This window comes from Mobula birostris, chromosome 2, assembly GCF_030028105.1.
Source record: "Mobula birostris isolate sMobBir1 chromosome 2, sMobBir1.hap1, whole genome shotgun sequence".
In the NCBI taxonomy this organism is placed as follows: domain Eukaryota; kingdom Metazoa; phylum Chordata; class Chondrichthyes; order Myliobatiformes; family Myliobatidae; genus Mobula; species Mobula birostris.
In genome coordinates this window covers 73,907,778-73,930,307 of record NC_092371.1, presented here as the reverse complement: position 1 = coordinate 73,930,307, position 22,530 = coordinate 73,907,778, and the positions used below count along the sequence as shown (strand labels likewise).

The window sequence follows — 22,530 nt, the reverse complement described above, 5'->3', positions numbered from 1 at the left end:
AGATGGAGTTCAACCCAGAGAAGTGTGAGGTGGTACACTTTGGAAGGACAAACTCCAAGGCAGAGTACAAAGTAAATGGCAGGATACTTGGAGGTGTGGAGGAGCAGAGGGATCCGGGGGTACATGTCCACAGATCCCTGAAAGTTGCCTCACAGGTAGATAGGGTAGTGAAGAAAGCTTATGAGGTGTTAGCTTTCATAAGTCGAGGGATAGAGTTTAAGAGTCGCGATGTAATGATGCAGCTCTATAAAACTCTGGTTAGGCCACACTTGGAGTACTGTGTCCAGTTCTGGTCGCCTCACTATAGGAAGGATGTGGAAGCATTGGAAAGGGTACAGAGGAGATTTACCAGGATGCTGCCTGGTTTAGAGAGTCTGCATTATGATCAGAGATTAAGGGAGCTAGGGCTTTACTCTTTGGAGAGGAGGAGGATGACAGGAGACATGACAGAGGTAACCAAGATATTAAGAGGAATAGATAGAGTGGATAGCCAGCGCCTCTTCCCCAGGGCACCACTGCTCAATACAAGAGGACATGGCTTTAAGGTAAGGGGTGGGAAGTTCAAGGGGGGATATTAGAGGATGTTTTTTTTACTCAGAGAGTGGTTGGTGCGTGGAATACCCTGCCTGAATCAGTGGTGGAGGCAGATACACTAGTGAAATTTAAGAGATTACTAGACAGGTATATGGAGGAATTTAAGGTGGGGGTTATATGGTAGGTAGGGTTTAATGGTCAGCATAATATTGTGGGCCGAAGGGCCTGTACTGTGCTGTACTGTTCTATGTTAAAGAGAAGATGGAAGGGTCTCAAACAGGAGAAAATATGGATTGATGCAAGATTAAATGTAGCTATAACAAGCACATAGCCTGTGCCAACTATGACCTAACCAAAGTCATTTTCCAATAAAGTCACTTCCTTGTTGTCATATTTAATGGGTCACTTTATAACGGGAAGGTTATGGATTTTTTTCAGCCTTTATTTCACATTTAAGTTCTGTTTGGTTACAACCTCTTTCCTTCGATTCTACGTGTTTCTCACGTATTTTTTTGCACTCTTCTGCACTGAGGTTCACTTGCCTCCCCACGAGCCCATCAACCTCTTACAACCATGCTCTTGCTTCGCCATGATTCCCGATCAGATCTCTCTGGAGGCAATTACCATTGCTTTGTCATCATAGCAAAGTCATCCACATTATGAAAGTTAGCCACATCACATGTCTGAAGTAAACCTCCTCCATTTAGCAACACACACAAAACGCTGGAGGAACTCAGCAGGCCAGGCAGCATCTACGGAAAAGAGTAAACAGTCGACGTTTTGGCCTTGGTTCTCCTGGCAGCATGCTGATCCCACTGAAACACTCCACTTTCTATCATTTAGGCAACTCAAGTGTTTAATACAGCGATTCCCAACCTGGGGTCCAAGGACCCCTCCGGTAAAGGTAGGGGGCCATGGCATAAAAAAGGTTGGGAATCCCTGGTTTAATAACAAAACACACAAAAAGAACTCAGCACATCAAGCAGCATCTTTGGAGGGGAATAAAGAGTCGATGCTTTGGGGCTGAGATTCTTCATTATCTCTTTCATCAATCATCCCCCCCTCCCCCCCAGCTTCTTACTTCAACCTCCTCCCCCACCCACCCACCATCCTCCTCACCTAGTTTCAAGGTTCAAACTAAGTTTATTATCAAAGTACATATATCCACATACTACCCTGAGAGACATTTCCTTGTGGGCATTCATAGTAAATATAAAGAAGCACAACAGAATCAATGAAAAACCACACACAAGACAGATAATCAATGTGCAAAAGACAACAAACTGTGCAGATATAAAAAGAAAACAAACAAAATGGTAAGAATAAATAAATAAGCAATAAATATTGAAACATGAGATGAAGGGGTTGTAGGAACAGCTTAGTGATGGTGTTACTGCAGTTCCAATAGGTGTTCACCTATCACCTGCCAGCCTGTACTCCTCTCCCTCCCCACACTTTCTTATTTTGGCTTCTTCCCAACTCTATCCACATGAACCTTACTGGCTGCACCCTACGGTCGATCCTGACCTCCGGTATGGCCATGGTGGAGTTGAGGCATTCCACCTGTGACTTCACAGAATTATTGAAGGTACTTGGTTTCTTCTCCCATCTCAAAAACATACAGGTCTGTAAGCTTACTGGCCACTGTACCTAGTATGCAAGGTGAATGGTAGAAGTTGACCGAGTTGATGGATGCAGAAGAAATTACCTCATAAGATCAGGAGGAAATGGAATTGTTCCAAGTGCAGGCAGCTACTCAGTATGTCCAATGACCTCCTTCCATGTTTGAAGAAAATTATGATAAATGTTATGATTTCTGCTTTCTCCATCTTTCTTAACTTTGGCTGCAGACTAGATTTAGAAATCCATCATTTTCCCAGACTAGCATATTTGTCCCATCTTTGGACTGCCCCCAACAGAGGCACACACCTGCTTTTGTTTAGCGAAGTCCATCACTCACGTAGACAGATGAAAGTAGGGTTCTGGGTGGTTATTTTTGCCCCTGCTCTGTGTTAACCCCACTCCCGAGGGTAGAGGCTTGGTCTGTCATCAGCCCATGATACACTGTGATTGTCTACTGTATTGGATGGAGCCTTTTATAGAGCTTCTGCATTTTACAGACACATTGGGCCTTTATTTTGTGTCATGAAACAGATGCAGAGCACTTCCTCTGGGAAGCAAATGGTATCCACAATGTCAGTGGTTCAAAAGGGCCTCCACTTGCTCTAAAGTAAAAGCAAGATGTACAACTATTGTCAAACTCAAAATAAAATTTATAAGTAAATATACAAATATTTATTATAATCTATAAGTACATGTTACCATATACTACCTTGAGATTCAATTTCTTGCAGACATTTTCAGGAATATAAAAAACAATAGAATTTATTAAAAACTATACATAAACAGAGATTGGCAAATAACTAATGTGCAAAAGAAGACAAATTGAGCAAATAATTTGAGCAAACCAATAATGTTTATTCTATATCTGGTTTAAGATGGTGCGTGAAGCACAGCGACGCCTTGCTGGCAGCAAACAAAACTACTAACTACATTATTACTCACACTTTTTCCAGAAAATTATCACTATCGATAGCCCATAACTTCCATTTTGGAGTTGTGCTTTTCAGCTGCCTAGATGACCTGACAATTTTGCCACCTGAACTGAAGACTCGAAGGTGCCAGATGATTGTGGTGCAGTATATACAGTTTGTTCCTGTTTTTTTGCACATAGGGTGTTCATCCGTCTTCTTTTAATGGGTTCTATTGGGTTTCTTTGTTTTGTGGCTGCCTGTAAGGAGACAAATCTCAAAGTTGTATATAGTATACATACTTCGATAATAAATGTATTTTAAACTTTGATCTCACTGAATCACATAGAAACAGGCCATCAGTGCCAACCAATGAGTACCCATCTGTATTAATCTCACCTTCCAGCACTTGGTTCATAGCCTTTATTTTAAGTGCTCATCCAGGCACACCTTAAATGCTGTTTGACTGCCCACTCTTTTCTGAAGTGATGCCTCAGACAAAAGCAATTGTACCAGAGAGAACCAACTGACCAGCCTCACTGGTGACAACAGGTTTTCAATTTACCGACAAATCTTTCAATCCGCCACAGCAGTGGACAGTTTCAGGAGAAGTAACTCGTTTTTTTGCCTCCTCCAACTCATATATCCCTCAAAGGTGCTCTGCAAGTTGATAGGGTTGTTAAGAAAGTGCACGGTGTGTTGACTTTCATTGGTCAAGGGACCAAGTTCAAGTGCTGTGAGGTAATATTGCAGCTCTTTATTGCCCTGGTTAGACCACACTTTGAATATTGTGTTCAGTTCTGGCCCACTCGTCATAGGAAGGACGTGGGAGCTTTGGGGAGGGTGCAGAAGAAATTTACTAGGATACTTTCTGAGTTTAGAAAGCACATCTTACGAGGATGGGCTGAGCAAGCTAGGGGTTTTCTCTTAGAAGTGAAGGAGGATAAGAGGTGACTTGATAGACGTGTACAAGATGGTAAGGGGTGTAGACAGAGTGGACAGCCAGACATTTTCCCAGGGCAGAAATACAAGGGGGCATAATGTTATGGTGATTGGAGGAACATACAAGAGGAACGTCAGAGGTAAGTTCTATAAACAGGGAGTGATGCATGCGTGGAACGGCCCGCAAGGAATGGCAGGAGAGGCAGGTATATTTGGGGCATCTAAGAAGCTCTTAGGTAAGCACATGGATGATAGAAAAATGGAGGGTTATGTGGGACAGAAAGGTTATGTTGATTTTAGAGCAGGTTAAAAGGTCGGCACAACATTATGGGCCCAAGGACCTGTACTGCGCTGTACTAATCAATGTTCCACCAGAACAGAAGCACCTGAAGCAGGAGCAGAGTATGCATCCCCTGCTGCCTACTCCAGCCGTCAATGAGATCACGCTGAATCTGCACTTCAACTTTAATGCTCCTTGCTATGAGGCAGAAAAAAGATTGAGTAAAAACACTATAACCAACCCAGCAGGATCGGTGACGAGATTAATAACTTCAAGATGAGCAGCCCTAAATGTGATTATGGAGCTGTTATAATGAATCCAACTAATTTGACATGATCCTTCAGATGAGATCTGCTGAATTGTCCTGGTCCAGCTTTTGTCAGTGTGACAGGAATCACACACGTTTGACTGATAAAAAAGGCAGTTAATCTCAAAAAGCAGAAGAATCCTCCTGATGTTCTTCCTACGGTGGGGGAGCCTAAGACTAGAGGACACAGCCTCCTTTTAGAGGACACAGTGCCCTTTTAGAATGGAGATGAGGAGGAATTTCTTTAGCCAGAGAGGGGTGAATCTGTGGAATCCATGCCCCAGGGGGCTGTGGAGGCCAAGTCATTGGGTATATTTAAGGCAGAGGTTGATAGATTCTTGATTAGTCAGGGCATGAAGGGATATAGGGAGAAGTCAGGAGATTGGGGCTGAGAGGGAAATGAATCAGCCATGTTGAAATGGTGGAGCAGACTCGATGGGCCAAATGGTCTAAATCTGCTCCTATACCTTATGAACATTCCAAAGGAGACAGTTATAGAACTATACTACTCAAGATGCCCCATCCAAGCTTGTCAGCAATTGGTCCATATTCTGAATCTTTCCAATCAACTTATCCAAATGTCTTTTAAAAGTTGTTATTGTACCTGGCAGGTGACATAGATAACACCATTTGTGTAAAAAAAAGATGCCTCACAAGTTCCTCTTAAATCTTTCCCTTCTCACCTTAAACCTATGCCCTCCAGTTCTTGATTCCCCCATTCTAGGCTGACACTGAGTGCATCACCTTATCACTGCCTCTCATGAATTTATACACCGCTATAAGATCACCTACCAGTACTCCAAGGAATTAAAGACCCAGCCTCTCTAATTTCTCCCTATAACTCAAGGGTTAATTAAATACTTTCTTGATTAATGGTAGGAGTCCAAGGGAGAAAAAAGGTTGGGAGCCCCTATATAATAACTCAATAGTACAACTCAATCCCTCAAATCCTGGCAACATCCTTCTTAATATTTTCTGCACTGTTTCCAGTTCAGTAACATCTTTCCTATAAGAGGGTGACCAAAACTGAACACAATACGCCAATAGCGGCCTCACCAACACCTTGTACAAGCACTGCGACCTCCCAAGTTCAATTCTTATTGTCCTGACTGATGAAGACCAGCGTGCCAAAAGCCTTCTTCACCACGACGTCTCCAGGAATGCAACTCATCAAATTGGCCTGAGGCTAAGCACAGGGTCTCTTTCTCCTAAACTGCATGCACTCACTAAATCCCATTGTCAAACCTTAATTCATTTCCATTGACAAGGTTAGATGTTGTCCTTTAACCGAAGATATCACGACTAGTTCAGATGGGTGGACGGAGGGGAGTGCTCCCAGGACCCAATGGTTCAACAACCAAGGACAACATTTTCAGCAAAGTATACAATGGGGGAATCATGAGGAAAATATTTACCCATTTCAAAAACAGTTATGTTGAGACTGCAAGGATTGTAAACACAGAATCAAGCACGGGTTTCAAAAAAGAATTAGAAATGTACCCAAGGAAAAGTAATTTGCTGGGCAATAAACTTTATAAACATTGCTTAAAAGTTTAAGAGAAGGAGAGAGAAAAAACGAGAAATGGGACTGATAGGATTGCCCTCTTCGGAACCAGCACACAGGCTGTGCAGTCTCCTCCTGCATCAAAGTAACCTTCTAATTCATCCGAAACTACAATGGGATATCTATGTTCTAAGAACACATTTCGTGGGCAGGCAGGAGTGTGAGAAAAGAATACAATCACATAAACATTATTGTTCTTAATCATGATCTACCCCTGCCTGTTTAAAATGAGATGCTGACAGAGATAAAGTCAACAAAAGCCAAAGCCTTTACCTTTTAAGATCATGGTTAGCATTATCTGTCACACGTACATCAAAACATACAGTGAAATATGAAATGTGACCTTGCACGGCATGTGTCTCTGTGGCTCAGAACGGAAGAGGAGAGGAGTGCAGTAGTGATAAGCCATTCTGTAATTAGAGGAGTAAACAGCAGGTTCTGTGGACATGAAAGAGACACCCGGATGGTATGTTGCATCCCAGGTGCCAGGGTCAGGGATGTCTCGGATTGGGTCCACAGCATTCTAAAGGGAGACAGTGAACAGCTGGAAGTCATGGTACATATTATGCCAATGACACAGGTAGGAAAAGGAAGGAGGTCCTAAAGACAAAATATCGGGAGTTATGTAGAAAGCAAAAAGCAAAACCTCCAGGGTAGTAATCTCTAGATTGCTGCCTGTGCCACGCACCAGTGAGGGTAGGAATAGGATGATTTGGCAGATGAATGTGTGGCTGAAGAGTTGGTGCAGGGGGCAAGGTTTCAGAATTCTGGATCATTGGGATCTCTTCAGGGGAAAGGTGTGATATGTACAAAAAGGACAAATTACACCTTAATCTGATGAGACCAATAAACTTGCTAGAGCTGATGGGGAGGGTTTAAACTAATTTGGCAGGGGGATAAGAACCAAAGTGGTAGGGCTGAGGAAGGGGCAAGGTATACAACTAGATGCAGTGTGTAGTGAGACTGTGAGGAAAGACAAGGCAGATGATAGGACAAAATGCAGTCAGTAGGATGAGTTAAAGTGTAACAGAGGGCCAAACTCAAAAAGGATGATAAATACAGGACTGAAGGTGTTATATCTGAATGCACACAGTATACGGAATATGGTAAATGATCCTGTAGCGCAGTTACAAATTGGCAGGTATGACATTATGGGTATCACTGAGTCATGGCTGAAAGATCATAATTGGGAGCCTAACAACTAAGGATACAGATTGCATTGAAAGGCAGGCAGAAGGGTGGGTTGCGTCTGCTGGTAAAAAATATTATCAAATCCTTAGAAAGAAATCACATTGTAACATCCTAGTGGGTAGAGTTAAGAAACTGCAAGGGTAAAAAGACCCTGCTGGGACTAGTATGCAGGCCTTTAAACAGTAGCCAGAATGTGGGCTACAAATTACAATGGGAAATAGAAAATGCATGTAAAATGGTTAATGTTACAATAGTCATGGCGGATTTCAATATGCAGGTAGATTGGGAAAGTCAGATTGGTGCTGGATCCAAAGAGAGGAAATTTGTAGAATGCCTACAAGGTGGCTTTTTAAGAGTAGCTTGTGGTTAAGCCCATTAGGGGAATGGGAATTTTGATTGGGTGCTATGTAATGATCCAGATTTGATTAGGTAGCTTAAGGTAAAGGAGGCAGTGACATATGATAGAATTCACCCTGCAGTTTGAGAAGGAGAAGCTAGAATGAGATGTATCAGTAATGCAGGGGAGTAAATGGACATACAGAGGCATGATAAGAGCAGCTGGTTTGAAGGGAAAACTAGCAGGGATGATGGCAGAACAGCACTGGCTGGAGTTTCTGGGGGCAATTCGGAAGATGTAGGCAAGATATATCCCAAAGATGAAGTATTCTACAGGGAAGATGAGGTAACCTTGGCTGACATGTAAAGTCAAAAACAACATAAAAACGAAAGAGAGAGCATATAATATAGCAACAATTAGTGGGTAGAGGATTGGGAAGCTTTTAAAAGGCAACTAAAAAATTCATAAGGAGAGAAAAGATGAAATATGAAGGTAAGCTATTCAATAATCTCAAATAAGATATAATACGTTTTTTTCAGATCAGATACATAAAGAGTAAAAGAGAGGCAAGACTGGATATTGCACCGCTGGAAAATGATGCTGCAGAGGTAGTAATAAGGGCAAAGAAATGGCAGACAAACTTGCGAAGTATTTTGTGTCAGTCTTTACCGTGAAAAACACTAACAGAATGCAAGAATTGTGAGTGTCAGGTGTCAGAAGTGAGTGTAGTTGTTTTTACTAAAGAAAAGGTGCATGGGAAACTGAAAATTCTGAAGATAGCTAAGTCACCTGGACCAGATGGACTACACTCCAGGGTTCTAAAAGAGGTAGCTGACGAGATTCTACAGGCATTAGTAGTGATTTTTCAAGAATCACTTGATTCTGAATGGTTCAGGTGGTTTGGAAAATTGCAAATGTCACTCCACTCTTTAAGAGGGAGTGAGGCAAAAGAAAGAAATAATAGGCCAGTTAGCTTGACTTCACTGGCTAGAAAGATGTTGGAGTCTGTTAAGGATGAAGTTTCACAGTACTTGGAAGCACATGACAAAATAAGCTAGTCAACACGGGGAAATTTTGCCTGACGAATCTGTTGGAATTCTTTGAGGAAATGACAGGCAGGATAGACAATGGCAAGCCAGTGGATTGTAGTTTATTTGGATTTTCAGAAACCCTTTCACAAGGTGCCACACATGAGGCTGCTTAACAAGTTAAGAGCCCATGGTATTTCAGGAGATTAGGAGTGGAAATAAAAGATGTCTTTTCTGGTTGGCAGCCAGAGGTTAGCGGTGTTCTGCAGGGGTTGGAGTTGTGACCGCTTCTTTTCACCCTGTATGTCAATGGTTTGGATGAAGGAATTGCTGGCTTAGTGGTTAGGTTTGCTGACAATACGAAGTGGAGGGGCAGCTAGTGTTGAGGAAGCAGGTGTCTGTAAAAGGACTTAGACAGATAGGGAGAAAGGGCATAGAAGTGGCAGATGGAATATAGTGTAGGGAAGTGCATACACTTTGGTCAAAGGAATAAAGGTGTGGATTTTTTTTTAAATGGGAAGAAAATTTAAAAATCAGAGGAGCAAAGTAACTTGGGAGTCCTTGTGCAGGATTCCCGATAGTTTTACTTGCAGATTGAGTCAGTGGTAAGGAAGGCAAACACAATGTTCCCATTTATATTGAAAGGACTAGAATACAAAAGCAAGGATGTGACGCTAAGGCTTTATAAGGCATTGTTCAGACCACACTTGGAGCGTTGTGTGCTGTTTTGGGCCTCTTATTTAAGAAAAGATGTGCTGGCATTGGAGAGGGTCCAGAGGAGGCTCACGAGAATATTGTTTTGTGTTGAGGATGGGCAGGGAGGGGAGCCCACAAGTGCCACCATGCTTCCAGTGCCAACACAGCATGCCTACCAACCACTGAGCCTAGCTTGTACATCTTTGGAACGTGGGACGAAATTGGAGCACCTAGAGGAAATGTAGTCAAGGGGAGAAGGTATAAACTTCCTATCGACAGCGACGGAAATTGAACCTGCATCGTGCAGCTAGCACTGTAAAGCGATACACTAACCACTACATATCACATCACCCACTAACCTCATGAGGGACCAACATAATCCTGGAGACAAGATTCAGGTATCCTAGACTTACTAACGCTCACTTTATAAGTTTTGACATTTTGGGGTTCATATCTTGAATATATTTTTCACTGTAATGAACAGTTGCCAGCACTGCCCATGGGAATATACATTACTGAAACACCCAGGTCATTTCACCCAGCCTTTCCTATTCACAAGTTTTCAATTTATTAAACATTTTCCATCTTTCTTACAAATTAAGGAATGGCTATTTATGTAGAGAAAAGGGGAACTGTCAGGAATGTATATTTTAAATCAGTTCAAAGGATCAACAATCGGACCTAAATCATGCTTTGGCGATACCACATAATCATGGAATAAACAGCTGCCCTTTGCTGATGTGACCACATAAGTGATTCCAGTCAAATTCTATTGTGTTCACTGTCAACTGGTCTCAGAAGTGGAAGAGTGGCCAGCTGAGCTGATTTGTCGCCTACAGAGGGATAGGGGATCCAGTGGTCTCACTAGCAATGCCCACACCATCAAGATGACTGTGGGGATAGAGACAGCCTGACGGAACCTTCTCAAAGTAATCAGTAACGGAGATGATCTCAGTAACGACATTCACAACCACAGATAGAGAAATAAAAGTAGCTAAAGGAAAGCAAATTAAACTCAAAATTTCTACTTCCAGGAAACAGCTTTCCCTTTTGGTTTGCAATGTCTGCAGAAATGCCACGGCATCAGTGCACGCTCCCGACAGACTGGCCATGAACGGATGGAAGCCTCTGATCCAGTGTCACAGTTTAGTCAACCCACCCAGTAGAATTCAAAGTCAAATTACTGTCAAAGTACATATGCAATACGTTATCAAATACTCTGAGATTCATTTTCTAGCAGCCATTCACAGTAGAACAAAGAAATACAACAGAATCAATGAAAAACGACAGACAGACAGATAGATACTGGGTACATGAGTTATTGAACTGAATCCAAAGGTTGATGAATCAGCTTAGTGTTGAGGTGAGTGAAGTAAACAGACCCAATGACAAGTCAGTTACACACATCCATAGTAAGTATTAAATAGCACTTATCTGCCTCCATTTATTTAATATTTTTATGTTTATTGGATGACATAATTAGGTGGTAGGAAGCTGGTAGAAAACAAGGTGAATCTATCCACACAGGAGATGCTGAATCAGACTCCCAATAATGACTCGACTGATTGGAATTCAGTTCCCTTGACGTGCTGAAGCCTAAAAATACCATCACACAACTTCATCAAATGTATACATTCCCCAACCTACGCTTGCCTTTTATTGAAACTACTTGTCAAGCATTTGACACGTCCGTACTCGAATACTTGCATAAGCCGCTGACTAGCACCCACCCATCACACATCTCAGCTCCTCAAAAACAATGACACACCCCACCGTACCTCACCCACCCACCTCAGCCCGTTGGCTGTTCAAAATGCACCCCTTTGCCTCTATTTTGATGATCTTATCTACTCAAATATTTCCAAATTTGCTGCTCTTCACAAACACAAGAGAATCTGCAGATGCTGGAAATCTTGAGCAAAAGACACAAAATGAGGGAGGAACTCAGCAGGTCAGGCAGCATCTATGGAGGGAAATATACAGTCAATGTTTTGGGCCAAAGAACAGGACAGGAAAAGAAGGGGGAGGAAGCCACAATAAAGTGGTGGGAGGAAAAGGAGGCCAACCTGGCAGGTAATAGGTAAAACGAGCCTCTATCCAAGAGTGAACTGGGTATTTCGGAATCAGATTCATGCTTATTATCAATGTTGTGAAATTTGTTGTTCTGTGATAGTAGTACAGTGCAGAAATTTTAAAAACTACTATAAGCTACCACAAATACAATTACTACAACCATCAGGCTCCTGAGCCAAGATGGATAACTTCACTCACCTCCTCTCTGAACTGATTGCACAACCTACACACTCACTTTCAAGGACCCTTACTGTAGAGTATTAATTTTTTATCTGTATAACTTGTCTTCATTTGCACACTGGTTGTTTGTCAGTCTTGTTTACGTATAGTTCTATTTATTTATCTTCCTGTAAATGCCCGCAAGAAAATGAATCTCAAGGTGCCATGCAGTAACATTTACATATCTTGGAATAAATAAATAACGTGAAAGAGGAATAGTGAGGTAGTAACTCATGGGTTCACAGATCATTCAGAAATCTGGCAGCAGAGGGGAAGAGGCAGTTCCTGAATCACTGAGTGTGTTGGTGTTTGCTGCTCTGCATCAACTGAGCCATTGACTGAAACTGTCCAAACCTGGTTCTAAAATGACAGCAGCAAAAAGGATATTTAACATTTGTTCATTCGTTTGTTATGTGTTGTATGACATGGGCGATCATAGTTTTTCCATGATCATGATTGCTCTTGGCAAATTTTTCTACAGAAGTGGTTTGCCATTGTCTTCTTCTGGGCAGTGTCTTTACAAGACAGGTGACCCCAGCCATTATCAATACTCTTCAGAGATTGACTGCTTGGCGTTAGTGGTCGCATAACCAGGACTTGTGGTCTGCACCAGCTGCTCGTACGAGCATCCACCACCTGCTCCCATGGCTTCACTGGACCCTGATCGGGGGAGTGGGGGTCTAAGCAGGTACTACACCTTGCCCGAGGATAGCAGAGGGAAGGAGCGCCTTACACTTCCTTCAGTAAAGACGCATCTCCATCCTGCCACCCACGTACTTAACATTACTTGGCCCAAAGTGACGACTCTACTCCTCCATGGATGCCGCCTGACCTGCTGTGTTCTCCTGCAGTTTGCATGTGTCCCTCTGAATTCCCAGCATCTATAGACGCAGGGTTTGTTCAGTTCAGCAGGACCGGCATACAGAAGACAAGCCTTGTGATCGAGCAGCAACACAAGTTCAAATCCCTTCCTCCCCACCAAACAACAGATCAAGAAGGAAAATACAAATGACTCATGAGATGTGGCTGAAAAGACCCACTTAATGTGTCCACTTTAATCTGCTGAAGGAGCTCTCCTATTGACTGTGTAATGTTTGCAGCTACTACATGAAATGCAGATCAGAACACAGGCCCTTCAGCCCACAATGCTGTGCCAACCTACAGGAACTTATTCCAAGATCAATCTAACCCCTCCCTCCTACACAGCCCATAACCCGCCATTTTCCTTTCATCCATGTTCTTGGCTCAGAGTCAAAGTGGTGATCGCTCCCAATCAGACAAGTAAACACAGACTGAGTGCACGAGAATGGTGCAAAAAAACAAAAATAACATCCAAATACTGGCAGTTCTGTGGGCAAAAATGCCTTATTAATGAGCGAGGTCAGAGGAGAATGGCCAGACTGGTTCAGACTGACAGGAAGGTGACGGTAACTCAAATAACCACACGTTACAACAGTGGCGTGCAGAAGAGCATCTCTGAACACACATGTTGAATCTTGAATCGGATGGGTTGAAGCAGGAGAAGACCATGAACATACCAGGGGTGATTGATAAGTTCGTGGCCTACGGTAGAAGGAGTCAATTTTAGAAAACCTAGCACATTTATTTTTCAACATGGTCCCCTCCTACATTTACACTTAGTCCAGCGGTCGTGGAACATACGGATCTTGGACCTCCAGAAAGTGTCCACAGCAGGGGTGATTGATAAGTTTGTGGCCTAAGGTAGAAGGAGATGAGTTATACGGCTCTCGTTACATGCACGTGCAGTTCAACGCTTTGAGTGATTATGCAGAAAGTTTGAAGTTAATAACTCATCTCCTTCTACTTTAGGCAACAAACTTATCAATCACCCTTAATGAGTTATTAACTCCAAACTTTCTGCGTAATCACTCAAAGCGTTGAACTGCACGTGCATGTAACGAGAGCCATATAACTCATCTCCTTCTAGCTTAGGCCACGAACTTATCAATCACCCCTCGTCCACTCAGTGGCTACTTTATTAAGTACATCTTGTATCTAATAAAGTGGCCACTGAGAGTATAATCATCAGATTCCTCACGACCTCTCTTGAACTTACAAAGCCAAAGCTTATTTTATTACGAGAAAATTCTCCCTGGCTGGATCTACACGATGAATCTCAAGAAACTAAAAGACCTTGGAAAAGGGATTGCTTCACAGTGAGTCCCAGCTAACAATTTCACAAGTACTCCATTCTTAGTTCCTGCTGCACCTTTATATGCAACTCTTAAGATGATCAGTAATTCATAATGAAAAGGCATAGATAGGAAATAGTGCTCAGATTGTTAAAAGATGCTGCTGTGTTGGAGGTTATTTGGTAATGTGGTAACACATACAAAATGCTGGAGGAACTCAGCAGGTCAGACCACAAGCCTGGGAAAGGAATAAACAGCTGACATTTCGGGCCAAGACCCTTTATCAGGTCCTGAAACGATGAGTGCTTATTTCTCTCTATAGATGTTGCCCGACTTGCCAAGTTCCTCCAGCATTTTGTATTTGTTGCTCAAAATTTCTAGCATCTGCAGATCTCTTGCATTATTATTTGTATAACTAAAATAAAATTAAAATACCTAAGTATTTCCACACAGTATTGGAGGAGAAAATAAAGGACATGTTGGCACAATCCATTGATGATACTATGCTGAGCATCTGTACAGATCTAGTTAGGGCTACTCCTACAATGGCAAAAAAAGTTCAAAGCAAGTACACTATCAAAGTACGTATATGTCACCTCAGATTACCTTTTTTTTGCGGGAATTCCCAATAGAACAAAGAAATGCAATAGAATCAATTAAAAAGTACACACAATGACTGGCAAACAACCAATGTGCAAAAGCTGACAAAATCTGCAAATATAATAAATAAATAAATATTGCCAGCATGAGTTGTAGAATCTTTGAAACTGAGTCCATAGGTTGTGGAATCAGTCTCAATGTTGGGGTGAGTGAAGTTATCCCTGCTGGTTCAGGAGCCTGATGATTGGAGGGTAATAACTGTTTCTGAACTTGGTGACGTGGGACCTAAGGCTTCTGCACCTCCTGACACAATATCCTATGTGACAATATGATAAACTTACACTAATAAATTCAGATTAAAATTCTACTACCAAATCAATGCAAGCACACAACTATTTCTATTAAAAAAGGGGAAACCTGCCATCCTTACATATTTTTGCCTGGACATAACTTCAGACCTGTCAACATGGCTGACTCTTAACTTCAATGGAAATCAAAACGAAGAAGACACATTGGAAATAAAAACAGGAAATGCGAGAAACACTCTATGGGTCAGGCAAGAAGGGTTTTAGAACTGTAAAGTTAACTCTGTTTCTTGTTCCATTGAAGATGCTCGATTGCTCCCGTGTCTGGTTATGATTCCTTAACAGACCCTTGATGTGCACCAGTAAATAAAATTAATGGTAAGTGGTCAATAAATGCTAGACTTCCGCAGTGATGTGCACAGCACAGAGGAAAAAAACCCACTTCAAATGAAATAAGAAAAATCCAGAGCTAAATGAGGGAAGTTTTCATTACAGCCACAGGTCTGTGAGTATAAAGGGAAAAAGGCACTTCACTGCATGACACCTTCATCGGAAATGGCATTTGAAATGAGCCATGCTGAAGAGTGCTTGATCAATAGTATTCTGCAGGTTCTCATAGCCGAGAAGCCCTGATTAGGCAGCAGAAGCAGATTCAGCCCACTCCATCACAGGCAAAGCGCTTCCCACCACTGAGCACATTTACATGGAGTGTTGCCACAAGAAAGCAGCGTCCATTATCAAGTTCACCTACCCTCCAGGCCATGCTCTCTTCTTACTGCTACCATCGGTCCCACACCGCCAGGCTCAGGAACAGTTATTATCCTCTGACGATCAGGCTCCTGAACTGGCGCGGATAACTTCACTCATCAGAACTCTGAACTCATGCATATTGTATTTTCTCATGCTGCATTGGATCTGGAGTAACAATCATTTTGTTCTCCTTTATACTTGTGTACCGAAGTGTAACAATCAACAGTCCTGAACTAATTTCGTTACCTACAGACTTGCTTTCAAAGAATCGACAACTCATTTTCACAGAATTATTTATATTTTTTACTTGCACAATTTGTCCTATTTTGTACACGTCAGTCTTTATTTATGTACCTTTTTTTCCATTATGCATCATTACTTTCCTGTAAATCCCCGCAAGGAAATTAATCTCATGGTAGTATATGGTGAAATATCCATACTTTGATAACGAATTTACTTTGAACTTTGAAGTAGCTTTCTACCTCTCACACCACCCACCCAGCAAGGAACTTTCTACCCTATCCATGGGTAATCCACAGTTATGTTTTTTCCCACAAACATACAAAAGCTTACGCCTATAAGCCCTTGCAGAGCCACCGTTCTCAGAACTTCCCCGCTGTGCCCACGGAGACTGTATGCTCTCTCCCCAAGTACACCCAAGCATAGACATAACCCTGGAAAAGGGGCAAATATGCAGCTCAGGCAGAGCTGTCAACTCCCCATCGCCTGGACCTGTGAATGGCCAGCTTGGCCAGGCCCAGGATCAAGGCTACCAGACGATCCCCTGACTAGGGGACCGTAGATCAGAAGTGCAGGGCTGAAGTGCAACCAGAACTTGAGGAGCAGCCCCTTCAGATTCTCAAACAGGGGCTGCAAGCACTCACACTCCATATCATTGTTCCTCTCCACATCTTGTGGCACATTGGGAGGCAATTGTCATTTCTTTAGCATTTTGACTTTTTTTTTGAGAGGCCAAATTGCTAGCTTGATGCTCAACCCAGCTCGGATGGAAAGCGTGCAAGGAGCAGGCTGGGTCAAACCCAGACCACTCAGCTCAAAGTCTAGTGCGGATGCTACTACACCACTGATCAGCGATACACTCTGTAAATACATGATATATTGTCTCCTCCCAGCCACAGAAAGAACAGTGAACCAGTCCAGAAATCTGTTTCACAGCAGTTCCCACAATGGTCTCATCATTGAAACTTTTGAATGGTCAAAGGCCTTGATAGAGTGGATCTGGACAGGATGTTTCCTATGGTGAGAGTCTAAGACCAGAGCACACAGAGGGGTGTCCTTTTAGAATGGAGACGAGGAGGAATTTCTTTATCCAGAGAGTGGTGAACCTGTAGACTTCTTTGCCATAAGCAGCTGTGGAAGCCAAGTCTTTATTTTTGAGGTACAGGTTGATAGATTCTTGATTGGTCAGGGCATGAAGGAGATTGGGGCAGAGAGAAAAATTGGATCAGCCATGATAAAATGACAGAACAGACTCGATGGGCCAAACGGCCTAGTCCTGCTCCTATGTCTCATATTCTTATCAGGTATATCGGAAGCCACTAAAGCCAAGTGGAGCGGCTTGTCCTCAATGCCAAGGAACAAGAATCCGTACAAAATGTTGCAAGTGGGACACATCTTCATCCATTCAATTCTAACCAATGCATCAGAGGCAAGGGGAAATGGTTCAGTACATACGACAGAAATAAAACCATCCTGCCCCCTCAATCACCAGGCAGATGTCAGCCACATCTCAGTCAGCAGCACCACTAAAAATCGTAGTTATTTGTCCTACTCAATGAACAGACCAGATTAACACACCAAATACCATTGGAGGCTCCAAGAGTATCCATTCCTGTTGTCTCACATAGGTGAGCCAAGGACATCATTTCAAGTTCAAGCAGACAACTTATCTTCATGTTCCTAGCCAGAGAATATCAGAGGCGCCACTTGGTCACTACCACATCACTGCTCGTACAGAACTGGTATACTAAAAATTACTAATAAAACATTTCTTTGGCTGTCAAATTCCTTGAGTGCTCAAGGTTTGAAAAGGTCTTTATACACAGAATCGTCTTTAAAAAAAAAGCATTTCACAGCCAAAATTCCGCTCTTACTGATGTGCTTTTGATCATATCACTTGCTTACCTAATAACCTGTGGTTATGAAAACTTGACCATAACACATAGATTTTGGGACAAAGTTTCTATTATCACACTGCCTCACAGCTTATGATCCAAGACCTCGTGTAGGATCCCCTTAAGGTCAACTTGCAAACTTGCAGGCTGAGTCGGTAGTAAGGAAGGCAAATGCAATGTTAGCATTCATTTCAAGAGGACTAGAGTACAAAAGCAAGGATGTACTGCCAAGGCTACATTCGGAGTATTGTGAGCAGTTTTGCGCCCCTTGTCTAAAAAAAGATGTGCTTGCATTGGAGAGAATCCAGAGGAGGTTCATGAGAATGATCCCAGGAATGAAAAAGTTTAACACATGAGGAGTGTTTGATGGCTCTGGGTTTGCACTCACAGGAATTTAGAATAATAAAGTGGTTTAAATCTCATTGAAACCTACTAAATATCGAATGGCTGAGATAGAGTGGATGTGGAGAGGATGTTTCCTATAGTGGGGGAGTCTAGGCCCAGAGGGCACAGCCTCACAGGGTGCAAGGCCGTCCCTTTAGAATTAGAATCAGATTTATTATCATCGGCATGTGACATGAAATTTGTTAACTTTTTAGAACAGAGATGAGGAGGAAATTCTTTAGCCGGGGGGGTGAATCTGGGGATTCATTGCCATGGATGGCTTTGGAGGCTAAGTAATTAAATATTTTTAAAACGGAGGTTGATAGACTTATCATTAGTAATGGCATCAAAGATTACGGGGAGAAATTCCTCCTCATCTCTATTCTAAAAAGACACCCCCCTATTCTGAGGCTGTGTCCTCTGATCTTAAGATTTTTTCACCATAGGATACACCCTCTCCACAAACACTCGATCCAGGCCTTTCACCAATCGATAGGTTTCAAAGAGGCCACCCCTCATTCCTCTAAATTCCAGTGCATACAGGCCCAGAGCTATCAAACGCTCTTTATTTGACAAGCCATTCAATCCTTGGGATCATTTTCGTAAACCTCCTTTGAGCCTCTCCAGTTTGAGCACATCCTTTCTATGAAAAGGGGCCCAAAAACTGCTCACAATACTCCAAGTGAGGCCTCAACAGTGCTTTATAAAGTCTGAGCATTACATCCTTTCTCTTATATTCTAGTCCTCTTGAAATGCATGCTAACTAACATTCCATTTGCCTTCTTCACCATAGACTCAACCTACTAATTAATCTTTAGGTAGGGAATCTATTCAAGGACTCCTAAATCCCTCTGCGCAACTGATTTTTGTATTTAAGGAAGTAGCCTCTCTACTTCCTTAAAACTACCTGCCCCTCCACCCATCTTCATATCGTCTGCAAACTTTGCAGCAAAGCCACCAATTCCATCATCCAAATTATTTACATATAGCGTAAAAAGAATTAGTCCCAATACTGGTTTTGTGAACCACCAGTAGTCACCGGCAGCCAACCAGACAAGGCTCCCTTTATTCCCACCCTTCGCCTCCTGCCAATTGGCCACTGTTATATATTGAACTCAGGTGCCTTCTGGGTTGAGTCTGCACCTTCGCCTGTGACTGCGGGGCTTTCCTAAGCGCATTCTGGTTTTCCCTCACTCCCCAAACTTTTGCAGGTCTGTAGGTTAACTGGCCACTGAAGAGTGCCGGTGAGGGGTAGGACGTGTGGGAGTTGCTGGGACACTGGGGCTGACAGAGTGGAATCAATGTCAATGGGTGCTTGATGGCTGGAACAGACTCAGTAGCTCAAAGGGCCTGCTTCTGCACTGACTCCCTAAGTTCTAAAAACATTGCAGGTTGATAAAAGATTGTGTGTTCTCTTAACCTTTACAACAAGCTCCAACATAAACTTCAGGGAAAACATCTCATTCCCAGTCTAGACACGTGGTCGCCTCATCCATTTTACTTTTACCTCCCACTCCCATTCTGACATGTCAGTCCATGGCCTCCTCTACTGCCATAATGAGGGCATTCTCAGGTTTGAGGAGCAACACCTCATATCTGTCTGATAGCATAAGTATCGATTTCCAACTTCCCACTCCCCCTCACCTTTTTCTTTTTCCATTCCCTTTCATGGGTCCCCACTCACCTCTTGTCTTCTCCTCATCTACCCATCATCTCCCTCTGGTACCCCTTCTCCTACTCTTTTTCCCATGGTCCACTCTGCTCTCCTATCGGATTCCTTCTTCAGCCCTTTACCTTTTCCATCTATCACCTCCCGGCTTCTCGCTTCATCTCCCCTCCCATTCACCTGGTCTCACCTGTCACCTGACAGTTTGTAGTCCTTCCCCTCTCACCACCTTCTTATCCTGGCTCTTTCCCCCTTCCTCTCCAGTCCTGATGAGGGGACTTGGCCTGAAACATCGACTGTTTATTCCTGTCCATAGATGCTGCCTGACCTGCTAAGTTCCTCCAGCATTTTCAGCGTGTTGCTCTGGATTTCCAGCTTCTGCAGCCACTCTTGGGTCTAAAATAACACTTCCTAATATCATTCCTCTATGGCCTCACTAACTTCTAAAGATCATAGCCCCTTGACAATAATCACTGGCCACAAAAATAGCTTTTCAGATTCAAGTTTAAAAAATTCCTTTGTAGCTGTTTTACACACCTTGATCAGATATTCTTTCAACTTCCTCAAGGAAATGTATTCCAGGTTTGCGCAACGTGTAATTAAACACCTCCAATCATTGTACCTAAACGGAACCTAAAATATACCAGGCACCAACGTTTCAAGATGCACAGACTTCCGTGTAATAGGGAACAACATGGGAATTATAATTGAAAATCCCAAGCCGATCATGACCCAGGGTTTCAAAATCAGGTCCAACACTTATTTTCCATCTGCTATGAGTATTCTTTTGCTTTGCAGTGTGTGGAGGGAGACACAAAGCCAACATTCCAGAATGGTGTCCTTTCATCAAAACCCCTTCTGATGGAATGGTTACCAGACCAGTAACTGCAGCCGAGACTGTAACTCCCGTGTGGGACTCTACAGCCACAACAGACGCTGCTCTAACGCAGACTGAAGCAAGACTTTCCAGGCGCAGATCCATGGTCTCGCGAGACTAACGGATGCCACCAACTTTCCTCCCTCCACAGATGCTGACCAACTTGCTGTGCATTTCTGGCAGTTCCCTGACCCAGACATTGCTACCGATTCACCAAATCTGTTTGCTGAAACATAAACTGTCTCTCTTTCCACACTCAACATTACAGGAGTAGCTTCTTCCCTCTGCCATCAGATCTCTGAATGGACAATTAATCCACGTACACAACTTCACTAATTTTACTCCTGTTTTTATTTATTTCTGATTACAATCTAAAGTTTATTATTATTTATTGCAATCTATTGCTGCAAAACAACAATTTTCATAACATATTAAGTGATATTAAACCAGATTCTGGGAAACTGACCAGCTTGCTGCGCATTTCTGCCATTTCCCTTCCCCATACTACATTACCATTGATTGACCAAATCTGTTCTCCGAAACATAAACGGCTTCTCTTTCCGCAGTCGCTGTCCGAACTGCAGCGTATTTCTAACCTTTTCTGTTTTACCTCCGTCTCTGTGAACATTTTGAAACTGGGAGGCGGGGGTTTTAAACGATTCCTAGAGTTAGGATCCTCAAAGTTAATGCGTAACGATAAGCAACTTACTTTCTCCTTCCACTTTTTCGGGACCCCGGCTCCAGATTATCTGCCGGGTCTCCAGCTTCACCTGAAGGGTTCTTCTCTCCGGCCTCTGCGACTTTTTGGAGAAGTACAGAGTGATGACGGTGCCCACCTCTAAACTTCTGCACAGCTCCGCGATCTGGGTTTCGCTCTGGATCCCGTGGTCGAGTTGTGGCATCCCATGGTGGAATAACCCTCCTGCAACAGCCATGTCCCTTTCCTTATAAATGTGTGTGAAAAAAAATTCCGCGTCCGCGTGTGTGCGCGCCCCCGCACGCCTTTAATGCACAGGGAGGATTTGGACGGTAAAAGCCCCCGAGGGTCTGGAAGGAAGAGTGACAAGCCTTCCCCTTTCAGGGTCAATTCTATTGTTCGGCGGACAGGGGCGAGGAACCTCCACAAAGACTTGAGCTCTTCGCTGTTGCATGCGCCGCTTTCCAACCCCCCCTGCTCCTTTGCGGCTTCCTTCTCCTTCTTCCCACCTCGCTCCCAGTCCCCGTAGTTACTGATTACAAAAAAAACTGCACCACTCGCAATTAAAAAAATGCGACGGTCCGGAAGTTATGGTAGCGTCTTGTCGACATCACATTCAGTGCCTTCTAACCAAACCGGCTGAAAATCTCAGATTTTTTTCCACCTTTTTGTCGTTCTGCATCCGATGTATTTAGCAAAAACTGCTTCCTCTCTGAAGGTTTCGTCTTCCCGGTGCGCAGCTTTTGTTGTATGCACTCTGCATTTTACTCAAAAGGCCGGACTCACACTCCATACGGCCCCAGGATACACAAATGCGAGACTTTTACACCCTTCCCCCCTCGCCTCCACCTCCAAACAATGACTGCCGCACTTCTCGGCCGTCTCCCAGCCTTGCATCACCACGGCAAGCACATCTCAGCCCAAGTCCCCGCTAATTCCCTCGCTTCTTCCTCCCCTTCGACATCATCTTCAACAAGGAGGCATGTCCAAAGTCGAAGTGCCCACGGCGGACAAGGGGATACGTTGCAGCATACCACACGCCGCATATTTACAACTTTTTTTTTCACGCTGGAAGCATTAAGCTCTACGTACGCCTGTAAACAAAGGCACCCTGTTACTTGGGATACATTACAAATCGGATCCGAGGACTGGAAATACAAGAGCCGACTGTTTGATATTGCGTAGCTCAGAGAAGTGGGAACATCTAGGATGCAATAAGGGGTATTAAAATAACGCGTGGAAAGCTTCTGATGAAAGGTCG

At 43.2% G+C, this 22,530-nt stretch overlaps 1 protein-coding gene across 3 annotated transcripts in view; it reads right to left on the bottom strand.

Annotated features, from left to right (window-relative positions):
• Positions 1 to 22,253, bottom strand: part of plcg1 (phospholipase C, gamma 1) — a 190,946-nt gene extending 168,693 nt beyond the window's left edge. The window contains exons 1-2 of one of the 3 annotated variants that reach the window (XM_072242988.1): positions 21,282 to 21,364; positions 3,100 to 3,325 (exon numbers count right to left, since the gene is read on the bottom strand). Coding sequence is in view for 2 of the 3 variants with exons in the window: in XM_072242980.1 (XP_072099081.1) it covers positions 21,282 to 21,507 (226 nt within the window). In the remaining variant the exon portion in view is untranslated. Of the gene's footprint in view, positions 1 to 3,099; positions 3,326 to 21,281 lie in introns of all 3 variants that reach the window. The other 2 variants (XM_072242980.1, XM_072242971.1) reach the window with 2 other exon arrangements.
• Positions 22,254 to 22,530: the final 277 nt, after the last annotated feature.